The 17,791-nt window shown below is 40.2% G+C and overlaps 1 protein-coding gene across 2 annotated transcripts in view; it reads right to left on the reverse strand.

Moving 5' to 3' along the window:
* AEBP2 (AE binding protein 2) overlaps window positions 1-17,555 on the reverse strand; it is a 62,861-nt gene extending 45,306 nt beyond the window's left edge. For both annotated transcript variants that reach the window (XM_068970724.1, XM_068970723.1), the window contains exon 1: window positions 16,903-17,555. In XM_068970724.1, coding sequence (XP_068826825.1) covers window positions 16,903-17,555 — 653 coding nt within the window. The remainder of the gene's footprint in view (window positions 1-16,902) is intronic.
* Between the last annotated feature and the right edge of the window lie 236 nt (window positions 17,556-17,791).

A 17,791-nucleotide genomic window follows, 5' to 3' on the forward strand; every position in this document is an offset into this window, starting at 1 on the left:
ACAAAGTAGAGCAACGTCAAGAGCCTCACACCCTTGCGCTAAATTCAACTAGCAATAGTGTCCATCTACGCAGTGCCTAACATGTTTTGCTTATGAACTTCACCCCAGAAGGAGAGCCTTCTGAGTCCAAATAGCCATGAACACTAAGCAATAGTGAAATATTGCTCACATGCAATATTACTCACTTGAAAACCAGTACTTCATGTGGCTACAGATGCTCATGAAAGGAGAGCATATTGCAGGTATTAAAGCCCATGAACTCTGCCTACCATTGGCAAATGCAATAGCGCAGGAGGTAAGGCGCACATTCTCTGCCCTGAAAGATTGAGAGACACTCTACATTTGGGCGGCATCCCCACAAAGCCTCCCGTTGCCCAGCAGGGCAAAGTGGAGTCCTGCCACATGACCCCTGCTTGGCACCTCCAACTGCTAGAAAGAGTCCAATCCTAAATCTCCAGGCTCTCTTTTGGTCCCAGATTCACGCCAGAATCAGTGGTTCCCTCCAGTCTCAAGACTGATAAAGACAACAGTTTTAATACAGGAGAGCAAAAGAGACAAATTCTAAGTAATTTATAATCTTGACAGGATAGATACAGATTTCACAGAAAGCAGTGTCCTTCTTCCTATAGTATAACAATATGATCAGAACTAAAAACTGACTACTTCCACCCAATCTTATGTCTAAGGTCAAGCATATATTAAAACCTTTCATTCAGTCACTTCTCTTTCCCAATGAACACTTACTGATTCTGTAAGATGTGAACAAAAGCAGCCTGGGATATGGAAGAAAATCTGAGCCAGAAAAAGCACTCAGTCTATTCAGATAGTTTCAGTAACTTAAAGCAGTGCTTTTCAAACTAATATGTATATGAACATCTGTGGTCTTATTAACTGCAGATTCTGATTCAGTGGATTTGGGGTAAAACCTGACATACTGTGTTTTTAACAAGGGCCTACTTGTTGATGATGCTGCTACAACATTTTAAGCAGCAAGATTCTAAAAGATCTCTTTCATTATTATTACCCAACTGAAACTGACCCAACTAAGGAATTGTCTCTTACTGTAGAATAGTAAGCTAAAGCAAACACACATACACCATGACAAGCGAAAATCCTGAAGTTAAAACACACACGCATTACTAAAGATTCCTATGCAATATTTAGGGAAGGGCATAAGCCATTTTGGGGCTGCCCTAGTGGCTCAGATGGTAAAGAATCTGCCTGCAACGTGGAGACCTGGGTTCGATCCCTGGGTTGGGAAGATAAGCTGGAGGAGGGCATGGCAACCTACCCCAATATTCTTGCCTGAAGAATCCCCATGGAAGGAGGAGCCTGGTGAGCTACAGTTCAGGGTTGCAAAGAGTCGGGACACGACTGAGCAACTTTCACTTCACTTCTACAAGCTATTTTTAACATAACAACATTCCCTTTTTCCTTTTTTTCCCATGGGCCCTGTTAAGAAACTATCTGGCAGATCAGACTCTAACATTTAGAGTAACCAACTACATGGATTTTATGAAAATGGTTTCCTTTGGAAATTCAAGGGCCAACTCACACTTACATATAAGAATAGCCTCTTCTTTGATAACTCAAACTACTTCCAAGCAAAACATGTTTGGTAGACATGACCACTGCCAATAGGGCTGTCAATACTGAGAAGATCAGCTTGCTAAATGCCAAGATACAGGAGCAGAGGAAGTAATACATGGATGCTACCTTATCATTATGGAGAAGGATGAGACAGTCGTCTTAAAGTAAGAGAGTAAGAGAAGTTTGTTGACATGCTTTCAGATTCTACACTGCAAACAGTCTCTTAAAAAACAAAGGAACTGTTAAGTTCTGGCAAATTATCAAATTGCCACACAATTAACTTAAAAAGTCTATTAAAATACTTCTTTTTCCAACTAAATATCTGCATGAAGCCAGATTTTTCCTCATATGGCTCAACCAAATCACTTCACTGCATCAGGCTGAATGCAGAAGCAGACATGAGAAATAGTTGTTCAGCCAGACATTAAGCCTCCAGTACTCTTGCCTGAAAAATCCCACAGACGGAGGAGCCTGGTGGGCTGCAGTCCATGGGGTCACTAAGAGTCGGACACGACTGAGCGACTTCACTCTCACTTTTCACTTTCATGCATTGGAGAAGGAAATGGCAACCCACTCCAGTGTTCTTGCCCTGGAGAATCCCAGGGACGGGGGAGCCTGGCGGGCTGCAGTCCATGGGGTCACTAAGAGTCGGACACGACTGAAGTGACTTAGCAGCAGCAGCAGCAGCAGACATTAAGCATAAAACAATGTCACTCTTCTATTTTTTTAACTGAAAAGTAGTTTATTTTAAAAAATTACTTTTAATTGGCTTATTTTAAAATTAACAAATGTTTTTAATGTTCTCAGTTTTGATTTTTGACCCTGTAATAGTGGTAACTGTACTCTACATAAACAAGCTCTTTGGTTTCTTCAATAACTTTTTTAACAGCTTTATTGAGATATATAATTTGTATTTCTCCATACTTCAGAAAGCAAAGAGGTCCTTAAGAGCAAAATGTTTGAGAACCACTGATCCAGACTGTATTTAAAGCAAAGTTTCAAGGTCTCTCTGAAATAGCTTGGAAAGAGCATGTTTCTGACCTGGAATATCCTGATTTTATTCTAGGGTTAACTGCTGAATCTGAAATTCAGTTTGAGGTCACACGGATGGGGGCAGTCTTATCTACAGTCTTCTTTCCACTTATCTGTGAGGAAACTCATCTGGGGTATGAATTTTCCTTATTAAATCTGGGTCCTTCTCCTTTTTCTAGGCTACTGAAATGTGTAACTTTACAACAGGGTTGAGGATGAGGTGTCATTATGATTATGTATATATATACACACACACTTGATATATATATCAAATGTATAACATGATATGTAAGTGTATAACATGAAATCAAATGTATTTTATTCTTATCAAAAAACTAAAATAACAGAATTTCAGAATTTTCTATAACATTGATTAGCAAAGCTGCAGCTCTGCACTGATGCTTCTCCAACGCTAACTTAGGTCTCCACTTGTCCACTCTGATAAAAAGTTAGGTCTGTGAATCATACACTTTATGCTTTACCCAATTAAATGTCTCCCCAAGACTCAATTACTTGCTGAATGCTCTCTTCTGCTAGAGGACTGGCCAGGTGGCTGCTAACAAATCAAAGAGCTGTCATGAAACAATATTCTTTATTGTTTAAATTTAAGATTCTGATCACTGTTGTATTTGTGATATGAAGTAAAGACTATTAAGACCAACCACTAACTCATGGCGTCTTCCAAACAAGATTTCCCTACTGGCAATTCCGTCACAGCTCTCTGCCAGGAGAATTAAAGTGTAAATGCAGGCTAAAGACAAAGTGCCCTCATCCATAAGTCACATTTTCACAGCTATGCAGCCCAAACAGAGTAAGGAAAAAACTGGATGCTAAAAACTGACATCAACTTGTATCACCCACAAACCTAACATGAAATTTAAGTTCATCTCAGAAAACTTTCCTGTTTTAATCGACTTGACAAATTGTCAAATTTTTGAACTTACAAATAAATAGTAACAAAACACCATTTTAATGTATCTTATGCATTGGGGTTCCAGATAAAAATCTGTAACAACAGACCTCAAAACTGCCAAACTACTAACTTTTATAAAAAGGTTAAAAACCACTGAGCTCTATTATATACAGATCAAGTGTTATAAACTTTAAAAAATGGAGGAGGAAAACAGAATGATCAAGGCATCCAGCCACTTTCTTCAAGATTTGGAAGTTACTCATGGAAGTTACACAAAAGAACCCCCTTTAATCTCTAAGGATCAAGGCTGTTTTATTTTTGTTCTATAAGTGAAAATACATAATCTTTAGGATGTCTTCAGCTCATTGTATCTGAACTATTTCAAAAGAAATATTCTGTAATTTTAACTGTTATTCTATAAATGTACTGCACTAAGAATGAGATATTGTTCCCTATATGGACTGAAGAAAGTGATGAGTTAGACAAAAATTCAATTACTCTAAGGAACACTTAAACAGGGACAAAAATTATAAACCTTGTTTAATTTTGCTATTGGTAATAAACTTTGGGTAGAAATTAGCTTTCAAAGTACTTATCAAATTGTAGGTAAATGTTAACTACACACAAGGAATTCCTTATCTAATCATATAACAAGGTAAACTAGTATTTAGTTAAAAGATGATGCATGCTCCTTTCATCCATAATAAAACTGCCACTCACTACTACAAAGATGACTGTCTCCCCCATACCTGTAATCAAATTATTAAAAATTAAAATTCAAAACAGTACAAAATATTTAAGATAATATTTTATTTTTAATTCAAACAAATTGATTTTAATTAATTTAATTAAAACAAAGACCATATTTTCTGTTTTAGGCAAACTAAGACACATGTGGAGGGGATGGTAAGTCCATATTGATGTCAAACTGTTCCAGTTGCGGGTCAATCAATGACAATCCTGTATTTTTGAAAAGTCTGAAGTTGTATGCCTGATATTACACAACTTTAAGACATTACATATCTTTACTTCAGTTATTAATACCACTCCTCACCTCCTTTTGTTGGAAGAGACTCTCATTTTGTGCCCTGCTCTTTATTTCAGGAATTGACAGAAATTAAAAGCTAAAACTGAACCAGTTAAAAGAAATAGGTATTTCAAGAAAACTATGAACTGCCTCTGCCTATTACATTTTATGACTTTATCCTAAGGAAAAAGGAGATTATTAAACTTACTATATCAAAATTTGTCTCACAAAAGGCAGGCTCTGCCATTTTTAGACGACTTCCCACTCTTGATCACAACAGTGAACGAGCACTACCATACGCCCTGCCTTGCTTGCTGCATGCCCTGCACTTTTCTGTGCACTGTGTCAGGCTGTATTTTCCAAGATGTCCCCCCCATGCTCGCAGCTTCCCACATCCTCTTCTTACAACATGGCATCAAGAAATGGGGGACTGAGGGAAGGGGTGTCTAGCCTACCTCCTCTTCATCTCAGCAAGCCTACCACTCTTGTAGAAGTGACACTGCAGAACTTCCTAGGCTGGGCCACCAAAGGCAGTCTAGCTCTTGGGACACAGCGTGGGAGCCCTGAACCACACTCACTCACCCAGTAGAGAAGCCTGGCTCTCCTGAAGCCACTATGCTAAAGAGATCCCAGGAAGAAAGTACACAGGGCTAGAAATGCCAGAGCCCCGGCTGTTCCAGCTCCAGCTGTCTGAGCCTTCTGGGTCCAGGCCCCACACATGGGACAGCTTCGTGAGCGAGTTTTCTGGCGACTGGTGTTCCCAGACTCTATGTTCCTCCAAGCTGACACCAAGCAGAGCAGGAATGATCTAATCATGTCAAGCCCTGCTCAGACAGGGTATTTGTAAGCAAAGAAATGTTTTAAAACCACTAAACGCTGGAGTTGCTTGTCATGCAGCCCTAGTAACTGGAACAATGCCTGAGGTGTATTAACTCATGTAATGCTTACAACAACCACATGAGGTAATCACTATTTACTAATACTCAAGTATGAGTCGCCTCATCTTACAGATAAAAGAGGCTGAGCAAAAAGACTGAGCAGATAGAAGGGACACAAAAATTATGTGACTTGTCCAAAGTACTAATGCCAAACAATCTGTCGCATTTATATGAAGGACAAATGTGTCAATTACTGCTTTTAGAAATACTGAAAATGTTGCCTATATTACACATCACGATAAGGCGACACAGTTTCAGCTGGTGTGTACTCATAGGAAACTATTTCTTTGCTTTTGTATCTACAATGCATACATACACACAGAAGATATTTAGCATCTACACGTAATTTGCCTCGCTTGAACAGATGGTTTTACTAACAAGATGATGTATTAAATTTGATTTCTACAAGTCAATTAATTTCATAAAAAAATTAACTCAAGGTCAGTCATAGAAAGCAACACTATTCTCACATAGAACTTGTCCCAAATTTAGATCGTAGCCCACGGAACCAGATCATGAACCTAACAATACCAGTGTAAAATTCAACTCCAAAATACTTGCTCCAGGGACAAGGAAGCAAGCGGTCACTTTAGTTTTCACATATGAAAAACAAACAGTAAGTTTTGAGATTAGTCTTAACCAGAATTAAGGAATTTAGACCACATCTAATTTCTCTAAGACTGCTTGGTTTTGCCTTCCAAACTGCAATGGTCCTGTAGGCTTTCAGAGCTTTAAACTCAGAAGCAAGTAGGGGGGAAAAAGTAAAGGTAAGTGGCTCGTTTTTATTTTAATGCTATATATGCTCAGGTCAAACTTCCCTAAGGTCTTTCCTACTCATCTAAGATGGAAGATCCAGTTGATTTGTATACAATGAGTCAGTCACCTATAAACCTCTTATTCAGGTTGAACTCCTAAACCTGGCTGGTGCCTTGCACAAGGGAAATGCTCACATTTTAGTGATAAATTTAAGTAGGCGTTCTAAGGCAAGTAAAATATATGGCTTTGTCACACTGAGATAATCATAAAAATTAATTAGAGGCACACAAAATCATTGGCCAACACCAAGATATTATTATTACTATTATTACTGTAATTACACGCTATTATCACTGTAATTTTAAAAGCTAAATGGATTTTTCTAATCAAGAAAAAGACTACTCTCTATCCCCACAATTATTTCTCTGAATAAAGACAAAAGATTTTTCCCCAAGATGCAGCAGTATTCACCAAATTGGCCAAAAGGGACTTTATGCAACGATGATGAAATATAGTTCATGGAAAACAAGACATTACATCTTGTATCACCACCATGCACTGTGCACATTATTTCCAACTGTTTCTCATCTCTAGGTCTACTGCCCTTTAAGATTACTCCACCCACATTTTTCACCCAGCTTAAGACATCAGCAAGCAATTATCTTCAGAAAAACTGTAATATTAGAAACATTTCTACTTCAGTAAAATTACACTAAGAGTTATCTTTTACCTTCTTAAAAAGGTTTCCAAAAAAAATCTATACACAATGATATAAAAATCTGCTATGAAAAACAATACTCATTTTACACAGAAGCAATCACATATTCATTTTGTGTTTAAGTGTTAAATCATGAAAATGATTTTATCAGATGACTTCAGCCTAAGAACGACTACAGTAGAATCCAACACCTCAAAAGACATGTTTGAATGACTGCTCACAGCAATTTTAATCACTAAAAAGCCTAATGCTCATTCATCCCACCCTCAGTACTTTAACAAGTATTTATAAAAAGTAATGACAAACATTTTATAACTTAGAAATGAACTAGTTAGTGGGCTTCCCTGGTGGCTGAGTAATAAACAATCCACTGGCCAAAGCAGGAGGCATGGGTTTGATCCCTGGTCTGGGAAGATCCCACACAGAGGAGCAGCTAAGCCCCTGCACCACACAACCGAGCCTGTGCTCCTAAGCCTACATGCTGCAACCACCGAGCCCACGTGCCCCAACTACTGGAGCCACCACAATGAGAAGCTGTGCACCCCAACTACGGAGCAGCCACTGCCCGCCTCAACCAGAGAAGAGCCAGCACAGGCGTAAATAAATAATAACTACATAAAAGAGAAATGTTAATAAAAGTAAAGAAAGAAATGAACTAGTAAGTGTATTTACTAAGAAATACTAATACCCATCTAAAACCTTTGTTTTCTCTAATTGATTTAATATTTTATCTTTCTAGAAACTCGAAATATAAATCAAAACCAGAAAACAAGTCAAGGACTTTGAAAAGTGTTACAATTAAAGAAAAAACGTCAATAAAGACACTATTCCCCTAAAAACTGAGTAACTACAATACTTCAAAAAAATTAACTCCTGTATTTCATAGTCTTGAAAGGAATCTAGGTTACAAAGTCTAACTACACAATTACAAACAGAGACTAAAGCCCAGAAATGTAAATGAGCTCAAGCACAGAAGACACTCTGTAAAAAAGACAGGATGAATATTAAAACAGCCAATAAATTTTAGTTAAGCTTCCCTGGTCAAAGCTGTTAAAACAGTCCTACCGGCAGTGTAACAGCTAAGACCCCACCCAGAGCCAGGACCGCCAGCCTTCTGCAGGGCCTGTGTGACTTTGGGCAGGATACAGTCTGTGTGTACTTTCTCACCTCACTGGTTATGTGGATGCAGTTATGAAAGAAAGAAAGGGAAGCTGCTCAGTCGTGTCCGACTCTTTGCGACCCCATGGACTGTAGCCTACCAGGCTCCTTGGTCCATGGAATTTTCCAGGCAAGAGTGCTGGAGTGGGTTGCCATTTCCTTCTCCAGGGGATCTTCCTGACCCAGACTGAACTCAGATCTCCTGCACTGCAGGCAGACGCTTTACCATCTGAGCCACCAGGGAAGCTATGAACTTAATCACAGCTTCAGTGAACTATGTGGATGCAGTGAACTTCATCAAATCCTTTCAATAAGCTCAAGCCTCAGATTCTTAAGCAAACTAGACAATCAATGGTGGCTTTCTTCTAAAACAGTGTGTCGATCTATTTTTCTCCTCCTGAGAAACAAAATGTAAGTTTGGGAATCCTGCTTTTTAAAACTATTCAAATAATCACAACTTTTTTCAAATACTGTTTCTGCTTATGCTATTAAAAGGAACTGAATATTCATTGGAAGGACTGATGCTGAAGCTCCAATACTTTGGCCACCTGATGCAAAGAGCCAACTCTTTGGAAAAGGACCTGATTCTGGAAAGATTGAAGACAGGAGGAGAAGGGGACAAGAGGATGAGATGGTTGGATGGCATCACTGACTCGATGGACATGAGTTTGAGCAAGCTCTAGGAGTTGGTGATGGACAGGGAAGTCTGGCCTGAGTGCTGCAGTCCATGGGGTCACAAAGAGTCGAACATGACTGAGTGACAGAACTGACTTGATTAAAAGGAACTAGGGGAAGACATAAGGCACAGAATGGTTCTTCTCCTCGTTTCCTGCAGCCACACAAATGACAGCAAGAGAGAAGAAATATCTACACCCACGGTTGGGCTTCCCTGCTGGCTCAGCAGTAAAGAATCCACCTTCAGAGACGCAGGTTCGATCCCTGGGTGGGGAAGCTCCCTTGAAGAAGGAAATGTTTTCTTTCCTTTAAGTCAATTTCCCAAGTGTGACTTTTTCCCCAACTTGACCCCCGCTCAAAGTCTCTTCACTTCACACCTGTACTATTCCTTCTACCTCCTAATTGGTCTCCCAGCTCCCAAGCTTTCTTTCTCTACCTTTGCCACGTGTGATTAATTTTCCTGTAACACAAAGTTTCATCATTCGTTCAAAATACATTTTAAAATACCTAAAATAAGCATTAGGCACTGTGCCAGGTAATGCAGATAGAGCAATGATCAAAACAGACGTGGTTCCCATGCTCAAGCAGCACACATTCTCCCAAGAGCGATGAGCAGTAAATCATCACTCAAATTGTGATAAAGGCAATGCAGAACTTAAAGTGCTAGCACTGTGTGTCTAACAAAGAATCATGGAGAGGCTGTTTGAGCAAATGTTCAAGGTAAAACCTGATCATGATTGGGAGTTACAAAAACATAAGTCGGGGAGAGCCAAACAAACCAATTCACCAACTTACAGTGAGAAAGATGGGCACACCTGTGTTGGCACAAAGGGCCACATTTTTCCCATTAATTATTTCCCAGTTTTCAATGTGGAACCTCTTCTCTCAGCAGGAAGTTTCCTGAATATGCTAGGCTCTTTCCTTCCTATGTTTCATTTAAGCTTTCTAGAAATTTTCATCACTCAACTACTCAACTAACCCTAAAATCCAGTCCGCTTCTCTCAAAACTTTAGTCATCGACTGTAATAGTCTACAGTACCGGCTTTTTTCTTTTAAAAATCATCGTTTTATTTATTTTTGGTTGCCCTGGATCTCTTGCTGTGCAAGGGCTTTCTCTAGTTGCAGTGAGCAGAAGCTACTGTTGCTTGTGGCGAATGAGCTTAGTTGCTCCGCAGCATGTGGTATCTTCCCAGACCAGGTATCAAACTCTTGTTCCCTGCACTGGCAGGCAGATTCTTAAACACTGTACCACCAGGGAAGTCCTCTACAGCTTTAACTTTAATATACTGGGTCACAATTTACAGAAAAACTAGAAAATGATGGAATTGTCTTTTTAGTCTCCTTAAAAACTAACCAAATGGGAAGACCACACAGGTATATTTCTTATCACTAAACAGGGTTCAATGCCAACCATCATTCAATGCTCAACAAAGATTTTTTAAACATCCAAACATCCACCTGATCTCCTATCCATGCCCAAAACTGTTCAGTTAGTTCTAAGGTCAATGTCATTATTATTTCCACAAATGTATACTATCGGTCACAAAAATGAACTCAACCTGTGGCAAAATTAATTGCAAACCCATCACCATTACTAGAAAACGAATCCCAAAACCCTTTAGTAATAGATCAGCAGTGTTACATACCAAAAACTATTAAAAATGAAAGGCATTAAGAAGTCTTTTAGGTCAACCATATATGTTAAAGTAAATGATTAAGATGCAGATTTTGTAATAAAATCTTTTGATATGGCATATTCTTTTGCAAGTTTCTGAAGCATTCATTTACAGATAACATGCCACATATTTAACAGCTTGTTTAGTACTTTGGGGGGCTTCCCAGATAGCTCAATGATAAAGAATGCACCTGCCAATGCAAGAAAAGACCCAAGTTCCATCCCTGGGTTAGGAAGATCTCCTGGAGGAGGAAATGGCAACCCACTCCAGTATTCTTGCCTGAAATATTCCAAGGACAGAGGAGCCAAAGGGATGCAAAAAGTCTGATGCAACTGAGAACCGCACATAATTAGATGTGGCTTCCCAGGTGGCTTAGTGGTTAGAAAAAAAGAAAAAAAGGAAAATCCTCCTTAGATGCGGGTTTGATCCCTGGCTGGGAAACATCCCCTGGAGAAGGAAATGGCAACCCACTCCAGTCTTCTTGCCTGAAAATCCCATGGAGAAAGGAGCCTGGCGGGCTACAGGCTATGAGGTTGCAAAGAGTCAGACACAACTGATCAACTGAACAACAGCATAGTATTTTTTGGCATTTCAGATCTTAAACTCCTTCAACAAGAGACCAATGTTAGCTTAGCTACAACTGGCTCAAACGCAGTTTGTGCCCCCGCCTGTGAGGTCAAGTGCTTTGTTTCAGTCACTGCCATGTGTACCCAACACCTAGAATACCCATTACCCACATAATGGGGCTTCTGTATACATCTGTGGACTAAATACCTACCTATCACGTAATAAATGCTTAGTAAAGTGTGTGCCAAATACTGCACATGTAATCACCACAACCACCTTACAGGAAAGGAACTATTAATGTCCCTCTTCTGCAGATAAAAAACTTGAAGTAGTATTAAGATGTTAAATAACCTAAATGACTGTCCCACGGTCACCCAGCTTCAGTGACAGCCAGAATTCAAATCCAAGTATTCTGACTCATAGTGTACTTTTAACCACTTCTCTCGCTATCCTTCTCTCATTAACTTCAAATTTTCCATCTGCCTTTGGTAAAACGTTGGGCATTTTCTACTATAAATGCTTCTAAACAGTGGTTAAAATAAAAACAAAAAACCCCAAGTGCCTATCCATTTTGGATTTTTCTATCAACTTATTTTGTAAATATGCTCTTTACAGAAATTTACAGAGTTTCCAATCATTTAAAAAGTATTTATTAGGCACCTCTGGATTGCTTCTAAACTGACAGTTCTTAGCTTAGACCAGACATTTCTGAGACTGATAAAAACTACTGACATCTCCTCAGAGAAACGTTCACATAAAACTTTCCATTCAATCTCACCGACCTTACTAGAGTATGCCCCTAGAGAAAATCACTATACCAAATACAATAATCCAACCAAAGGCATCAATTCCTGGCCCTCACTTCATAGTCTTCCTTATACAAATTCTACTGCTGGTATTTCAGTTTAATTCTAATAACTAAGTACACACCGTAAGCACGTACTGTTAGATACTACAAAGATGGAAATGAGCTAAACTGTCCCTGCTCTCAAAACTACCATGTTACAACAAAAAGGATGAAGCAAAGCATCCAAATAAGAGGTCTTCTTCAGAATAGCCGACAGGGCCCCTTAATAGAAATTCATGTAAACCTTAATAAACACCTTCATGGGAAAACCTAACCTGGTCTTACAGTTAAGGAATTAAGGGTCAAAGATGTTAGCAATACTAAGATTTGAATCTTATCCTTTGACTCTTGATTATAGGCTATTCATGTTGCAATATTCTACATTCTTCCATCTATATAGAACAGAGCCACAAATTGGGTTGATAAAGCAAGGAAGAAATACAAATATGGTAATAAAAGCAATACCATATTTCCTTTTAATTAAAATACCATATTTCCTTTTAATTAAAAGGAAGAGCATATTTCCTTTTCATTAAAAGGAAGAAGAAATTAATATTGTTTAAAAAGACCTGGAAACAATTTGTCATGGTGGGTTGATGGGTTTTGAAAGGCGGTCTCCATCAACAGAAATTTGAAGCAATTATTTTGTATCATAGTATGAATAAAAAAAAAATGGGGAAAATGTTATCTGCTAAGTGAAAATGTATGAAGAAAATGTAAGAAGGTACATTTAGGTCATAAAATCCTTGGCTCTCTTTCTCTCAGAAGACTTGCTCTGAGGAAACTAGTTGCTAGGTCCTAAGAACACACAAGTAGCCTTACAGAGATACTGACTTGGTGAATAACTGAGGCCTCCTGCCAAAGCCATAAAAGTGAGATGGTTTCCACCCCAGTTAAGCCTTCAGATGACTGCAGTGCTGGCCAACACTTTTGCTGCAATAGGAGACTAAGCCAGAACCACCCAGCTAAGTAGCTCCATCCTTGACTTTTATAAACCGCATGATAATAAATGTTTGTTTCTTTAAGTTGCTAAATCTGGAGCATATCTGTTAGACAGCAATAAATAGCTAACACAATAGTCAAGGTGTGAAATCGCTAACTTTGTTTGGCATCAAAGTTTGTGCTAATTAAAAGTTTCAGAGCAATATGCAAGATGGATGAGAGGGAAGCTTTTTGTCTCTCTCTCACCATATCCAATGGAGTCCTTCCTGCACATAGTAATTATCTAAGCTTGGTAACAAACTAGCAGACACACAAGGTTTCCTAACTGACCCAATGAAATAGCCTCAAAGTTTCTTAAAAGTAAAATGTTTCCCTTGAATCTTTCCATATAAATTCAATCCTGAAAGCTGTAGTTTTATTGTTTACTTTTTATTTTTAGCACAGAGCCATATCTTCCTTAACTGAGAATTACAATACATAATCAATGAAAACTGAGACTTGTTAGCAGCTCTTCTCTAAATTTAGTCAAAACTAAAAGTGGTTCCGGAGAGACTATGAGCAGCTGCTTCAGAGTTGAAAGGTAAATAGTGAAAAGCAATTCCATCATGAAGTATGAGCAAAATACTTTTATCAGTATTTGATTGTCTCAACCATATCAGAGCCTTAATTTATCTTGATGATAACCTCAGCATGAAGCTTTCTAGTATTAATCCAATTTAAAAGTTTAGCCTCCATACTAGGAAAAAAATCTTCCCAATCATACTACTGGGAAAGTGGGCAACATAACCCTGTTTTCCCAGTGTCAAAACGATTTTAATTATACCTTGAAGTTTGCAACCCATAACGCTGGGAATCCAAATGTTAATTCTCAAAACTGTAAGGGCCTGTAGTCAGTCTATGCTGATCATTAAGCTTCACACTAAATGCCCTTCCCTATATGGACCCATCACTTGACATCTGAATTTACCTAAAAGGCTGATAAAAGTGGCTTTTTCAAAATAAGTCATACCTTATATTCTAGCTGGGGAGGAAAAACCATAATACAAAAAAGAGACAAATAACCACAAAATACAGGCTGTTATTATCAATTCACTTATATAGACAAGCAACTAAAAATATAAACTAACTTTTACACTAAAAAAAAATTTCAGAGGCATTTCAAGTTCTAAAATTCTATTTAAAAGTCAACTTAGGCTCTGAAATTAACTTAAAAGGTGGTAACTTTTTAAAAAGTACTTAAGCTTAGATTCAAAGTAAAATAAAAGCTAGTTTTTAGTGGCCTCACATGGCTAAATATTCTCCCCAAAGAAAATTCCATTATCTTTACAACTGAAGTAAGAGTAAACTATGTATCAACTTTAAGGTTTCCTAATCTTACCAAAATAAACATCAGTACACGTAAAGCTGGTTTTGAATAACTTTCTCCTGGGGGAAAACAATGTTTTTGGAATTGTGTGACAATCATTTTATAAGTTAATCACTTTCACAACACTTAAAATATGTGTTGTAAACTGACTCCTTGATCACAAGCTTTATATCCAAATCTTTACAGTTAGTTCTTTCTTCAAAAGAAGCACTTAAAGTTAAAAATATTTAAGATATTTCAACATGTTCTAAAGAATGTTACATAAACTCAAAAGTATAATCTTATTTCAAGGTGAAAGCTCAATAGACATTCTAACAAAAGAGTAAATTCTAAGGATAATAAAATCTTTGCAACAGGAATGCCTCCTGTTTTTAAAAAGCACTTTAAAACCACGATATCCTTCCATCAGTTACAAATATAAAGACTTCCTACCATGAAATCAACCTATAAAATCCACAGATTGATGTAATCTGCATCAATTTATAAGAATTATGAATCCTTTGCAAACTTAAAATAACTCTCAAAAAAAAAAAGAAACTGAAAGGCAAAGGAGGGGGGCATTTCAAAGTTAATATTATCAAGATCACAAACAGTTTCACTAGCAATAAAGATTTTTTCATACGTGATAAATTCATTACCCTGTAATAGGAAAAAGATTATAGTATTTTGTAGTCTCTAATATTTAAGCATCCAGAAAAGCAAGCATGCTTTTTTTTTTAATCAAATTTTAACCTTATTTGGACTTGTGGCACCAGTATCTTACTCCTTACTCTGAAATGAGTAAGAATTACTTATTCAAGTGAGTATCTAATAAAAATTACGTCAAAACTCCACTTGCTGAAGTATTACTGGACCAACTACTCATAGTCTCCTAAAATGACATAGTAGATAGACATTAATTTTAAAAAACGAAAAAAACAAAAACCTGGCACATACTGCTTGTAGCTTATTTAAAGAGAATAATTCTAACTCTGGTGAAGTCGAACTAGCAGGGGACTTGAGAACCTTTGTTCAGATCCAGCTCCACCACTTCCATTCCATAGTTACTGTTTTGAGTAAGACACTTAACTTGCTTCTTCTCTGTTTTTAAGTCTTGCACCAGAGTTGTAAAAATGACACGACTGGCACATTTAAATCCTTCAGTGCTACTAGGTAAGTACGTGTGTATGCTAGGTAAATGGAACAACTGTGGAAGGCGCCGAATTGTACGAACTAATGTCAACTTTTAAATATCTACTGGTACCAACGAAGGCGTATACAGTAAAACGACAACATGCTTCGTTAGGCAGTGCACACCAATCTTAATTTTCTTAAAGACATTCTCCTTCCTATCCTGCCTACATAGTTCAGGACAATTTTTTCAAGGTTTGCAGTCTATTTTACCCCATTCAAGGTTATTTCCCTAGATATTAAAATAAATGTCGAATAGAATTTGATGCTGTATTTTCAAAATATTTAGGGCTGTGAATTCCTAATACTAAATATAAGCCAAGGCGTTCATTTTTATCAGTTAACAATAGAATTCCTAGAACTTTAGAATACTTAAACTTTCAAATCCAATATCGATGGTTAAAATTCTACTGCTCATCCAAACATTAGCAGACGGTCAAAATAATTGCTAACATACTTTAGATGCAGTACAATACGCATGACGTGGTTCTGTTCTATCAAAATAAAATATATTAACAACCAATTAGTTAAAATATGAAATCTTCCGGAGATGAAAAATAATGACAATAACATCTGAAACATACCGTAACAATGAGTATCTTAAAGCCCCCAGAAAATGAAGCGCATTTTTGTCAGTCTCCACACTCTTTCTAAAAAGCTTTAGAAAACTACTACTAATCTCTTCAGAAACCTCGCCAAAACATGACTTTAAATATTATCACCTAAAATCACGACTCATGTTGAACCATTAGTGTACACAGATTGTAAAACGCATACTAACATGTTGTACCTTAAGACTGCATTTTGTTACCACTGCAACTCTCTTCGGCTCGGTAAAGTTACCTTAAACGACACCAACTCATTATTCTCTTACACAACGATGTGTATAGTTTGAGAACTTTCTCCCCAGTTTGACCACCAACCAAATAAAGAGAGATTATTAAAATCATTTTGGAGACCAGGTTAAGGAAGATATGAGGAATTCTGGAAGCGCTAGTCAAATAGAAAAGAATAGCCTTTTTTTTAAGTAAAAGAAAAGTGATGGTTGGGGTCCCCCTCCCTGAACAAGGAAGTTCTCTTACATCCAGGCGAGACCAGCCATGTTGGAAAACACTTGTCAGTTACAGTTGTGACAAGTCTTCGCCAACCGCCCGGGGAAGCTAACCTTGTGTACCGAGGTGTGTACATCAAGGCCCTCTTCGGCTCCGCCGGAGGTTCTGGGCCTACTTTGGGGATGGTTTCCGAGTTGGAGCCGTCCTTCGGTCCGAACGGAGCGCAGAGCCGAGGGGGAAAGAGGGCGGGGAAAGGAGAGTTGGGGGGAAAAGGGTTTTGAAGAGTTGGAAGCCGCTATCCGCAGCGAGAGGGGCGCGGCGGCAGGGAGAGGTTTCCGAGTTGAGAGCCGGGGGGAGGGGGGAGGGGCCGAGGATTCGGGGAACAGGGGGGACTCTCAGCAGAAAAGTCCCCCTCGGAGGGGCCCAGCAGCGCCAGAGGAGGAAGGGAAGCGGAGGAACGCTTCGGGGCACTGACCTGTCCTCCGAGTCCATGCGGCTCAGGGGTTCCCCATCCGACGACATCTCCAAGCTGCCTCGCCGGCCCCCGGAGGTCGCGCTGCTTCCGCCTCCCCCGGTCCCGTAGCCCTCGTCGCCGCCGCTGGAGACGACGCTGCTGCTGCTGCTGCCGCCCCCGCCGCCGCCCTGGCTGCCCCGCGGTCCCTTGGGCTCCTCCAGGCCCTCTTTGCCGTCCCCATCCCCGCTGCTGCTGCTGGCGGCGCCGGGGCTCAGCGAGCGCGTCTCGTCGCTGCTGCTCCCGCCGCTGCTGCTGCCCACCAGGCTCTCGGCGCTGCTCTCCTCCTCGCCCCCGCCGCTGCTGCTCTCGTCCTCCTCCTCCTCATCGTCGTCCTCCTCCTCGTCGTCGTCCTCCCCGGCCTGGCTGGCGCTCTCGGGGCTCGGCTCCGACATCGTCTCCGCCTCGCCGCCCCCCACTCCGCCGCCGCCCCCACCGCCGTTCAGCAGCAGCGCCGCCACCGCCTCGGCCTCCGCCTCCTCCTCCTCTTCTTCCTCCTCCTCCTCCTCGGGGGGCTCAGCCCGGCCCCGCGCCGCCGGCCCGGGGCTGCCGGGGGGCAGAGGGCTCAGGCGGGAGAGCTCCTCCAGGTCGGCCATGTCGGTGAGAGCGGCGGCCATGGCGGCGCCTGCTCCTCCTCCTCCTCCGGCTCCTCCGCCTCCCCGCCGCCGCCGCCGCCTCCCTCTCTCGACTCTCGCTCCCTCGCCCCCCTCCCAAACGCTCCAAACTCGGCCGACGCCGCGGCAGAGGGGGAGGAGGGCCCGCGAGCTGCGTCAGCCTGCACACGCGCTACGGAACCCGCGCGGGGACAGGCGCGCCACTGCGCGCACTCACGCGGAGACGGCTGCGCGCCTGC

Source organism: Capricornis sumatraensis, chromosome 4, assembly GCF_032405125.1.
Source record: "Capricornis sumatraensis isolate serow.1 chromosome 4, serow.2, whole genome shotgun sequence".
Classification (NCBI taxonomy): Eukaryota; Metazoa; Chordata; class Mammalia; order Artiodactyla; family Bovidae; genus Capricornis; species Capricornis sumatraensis.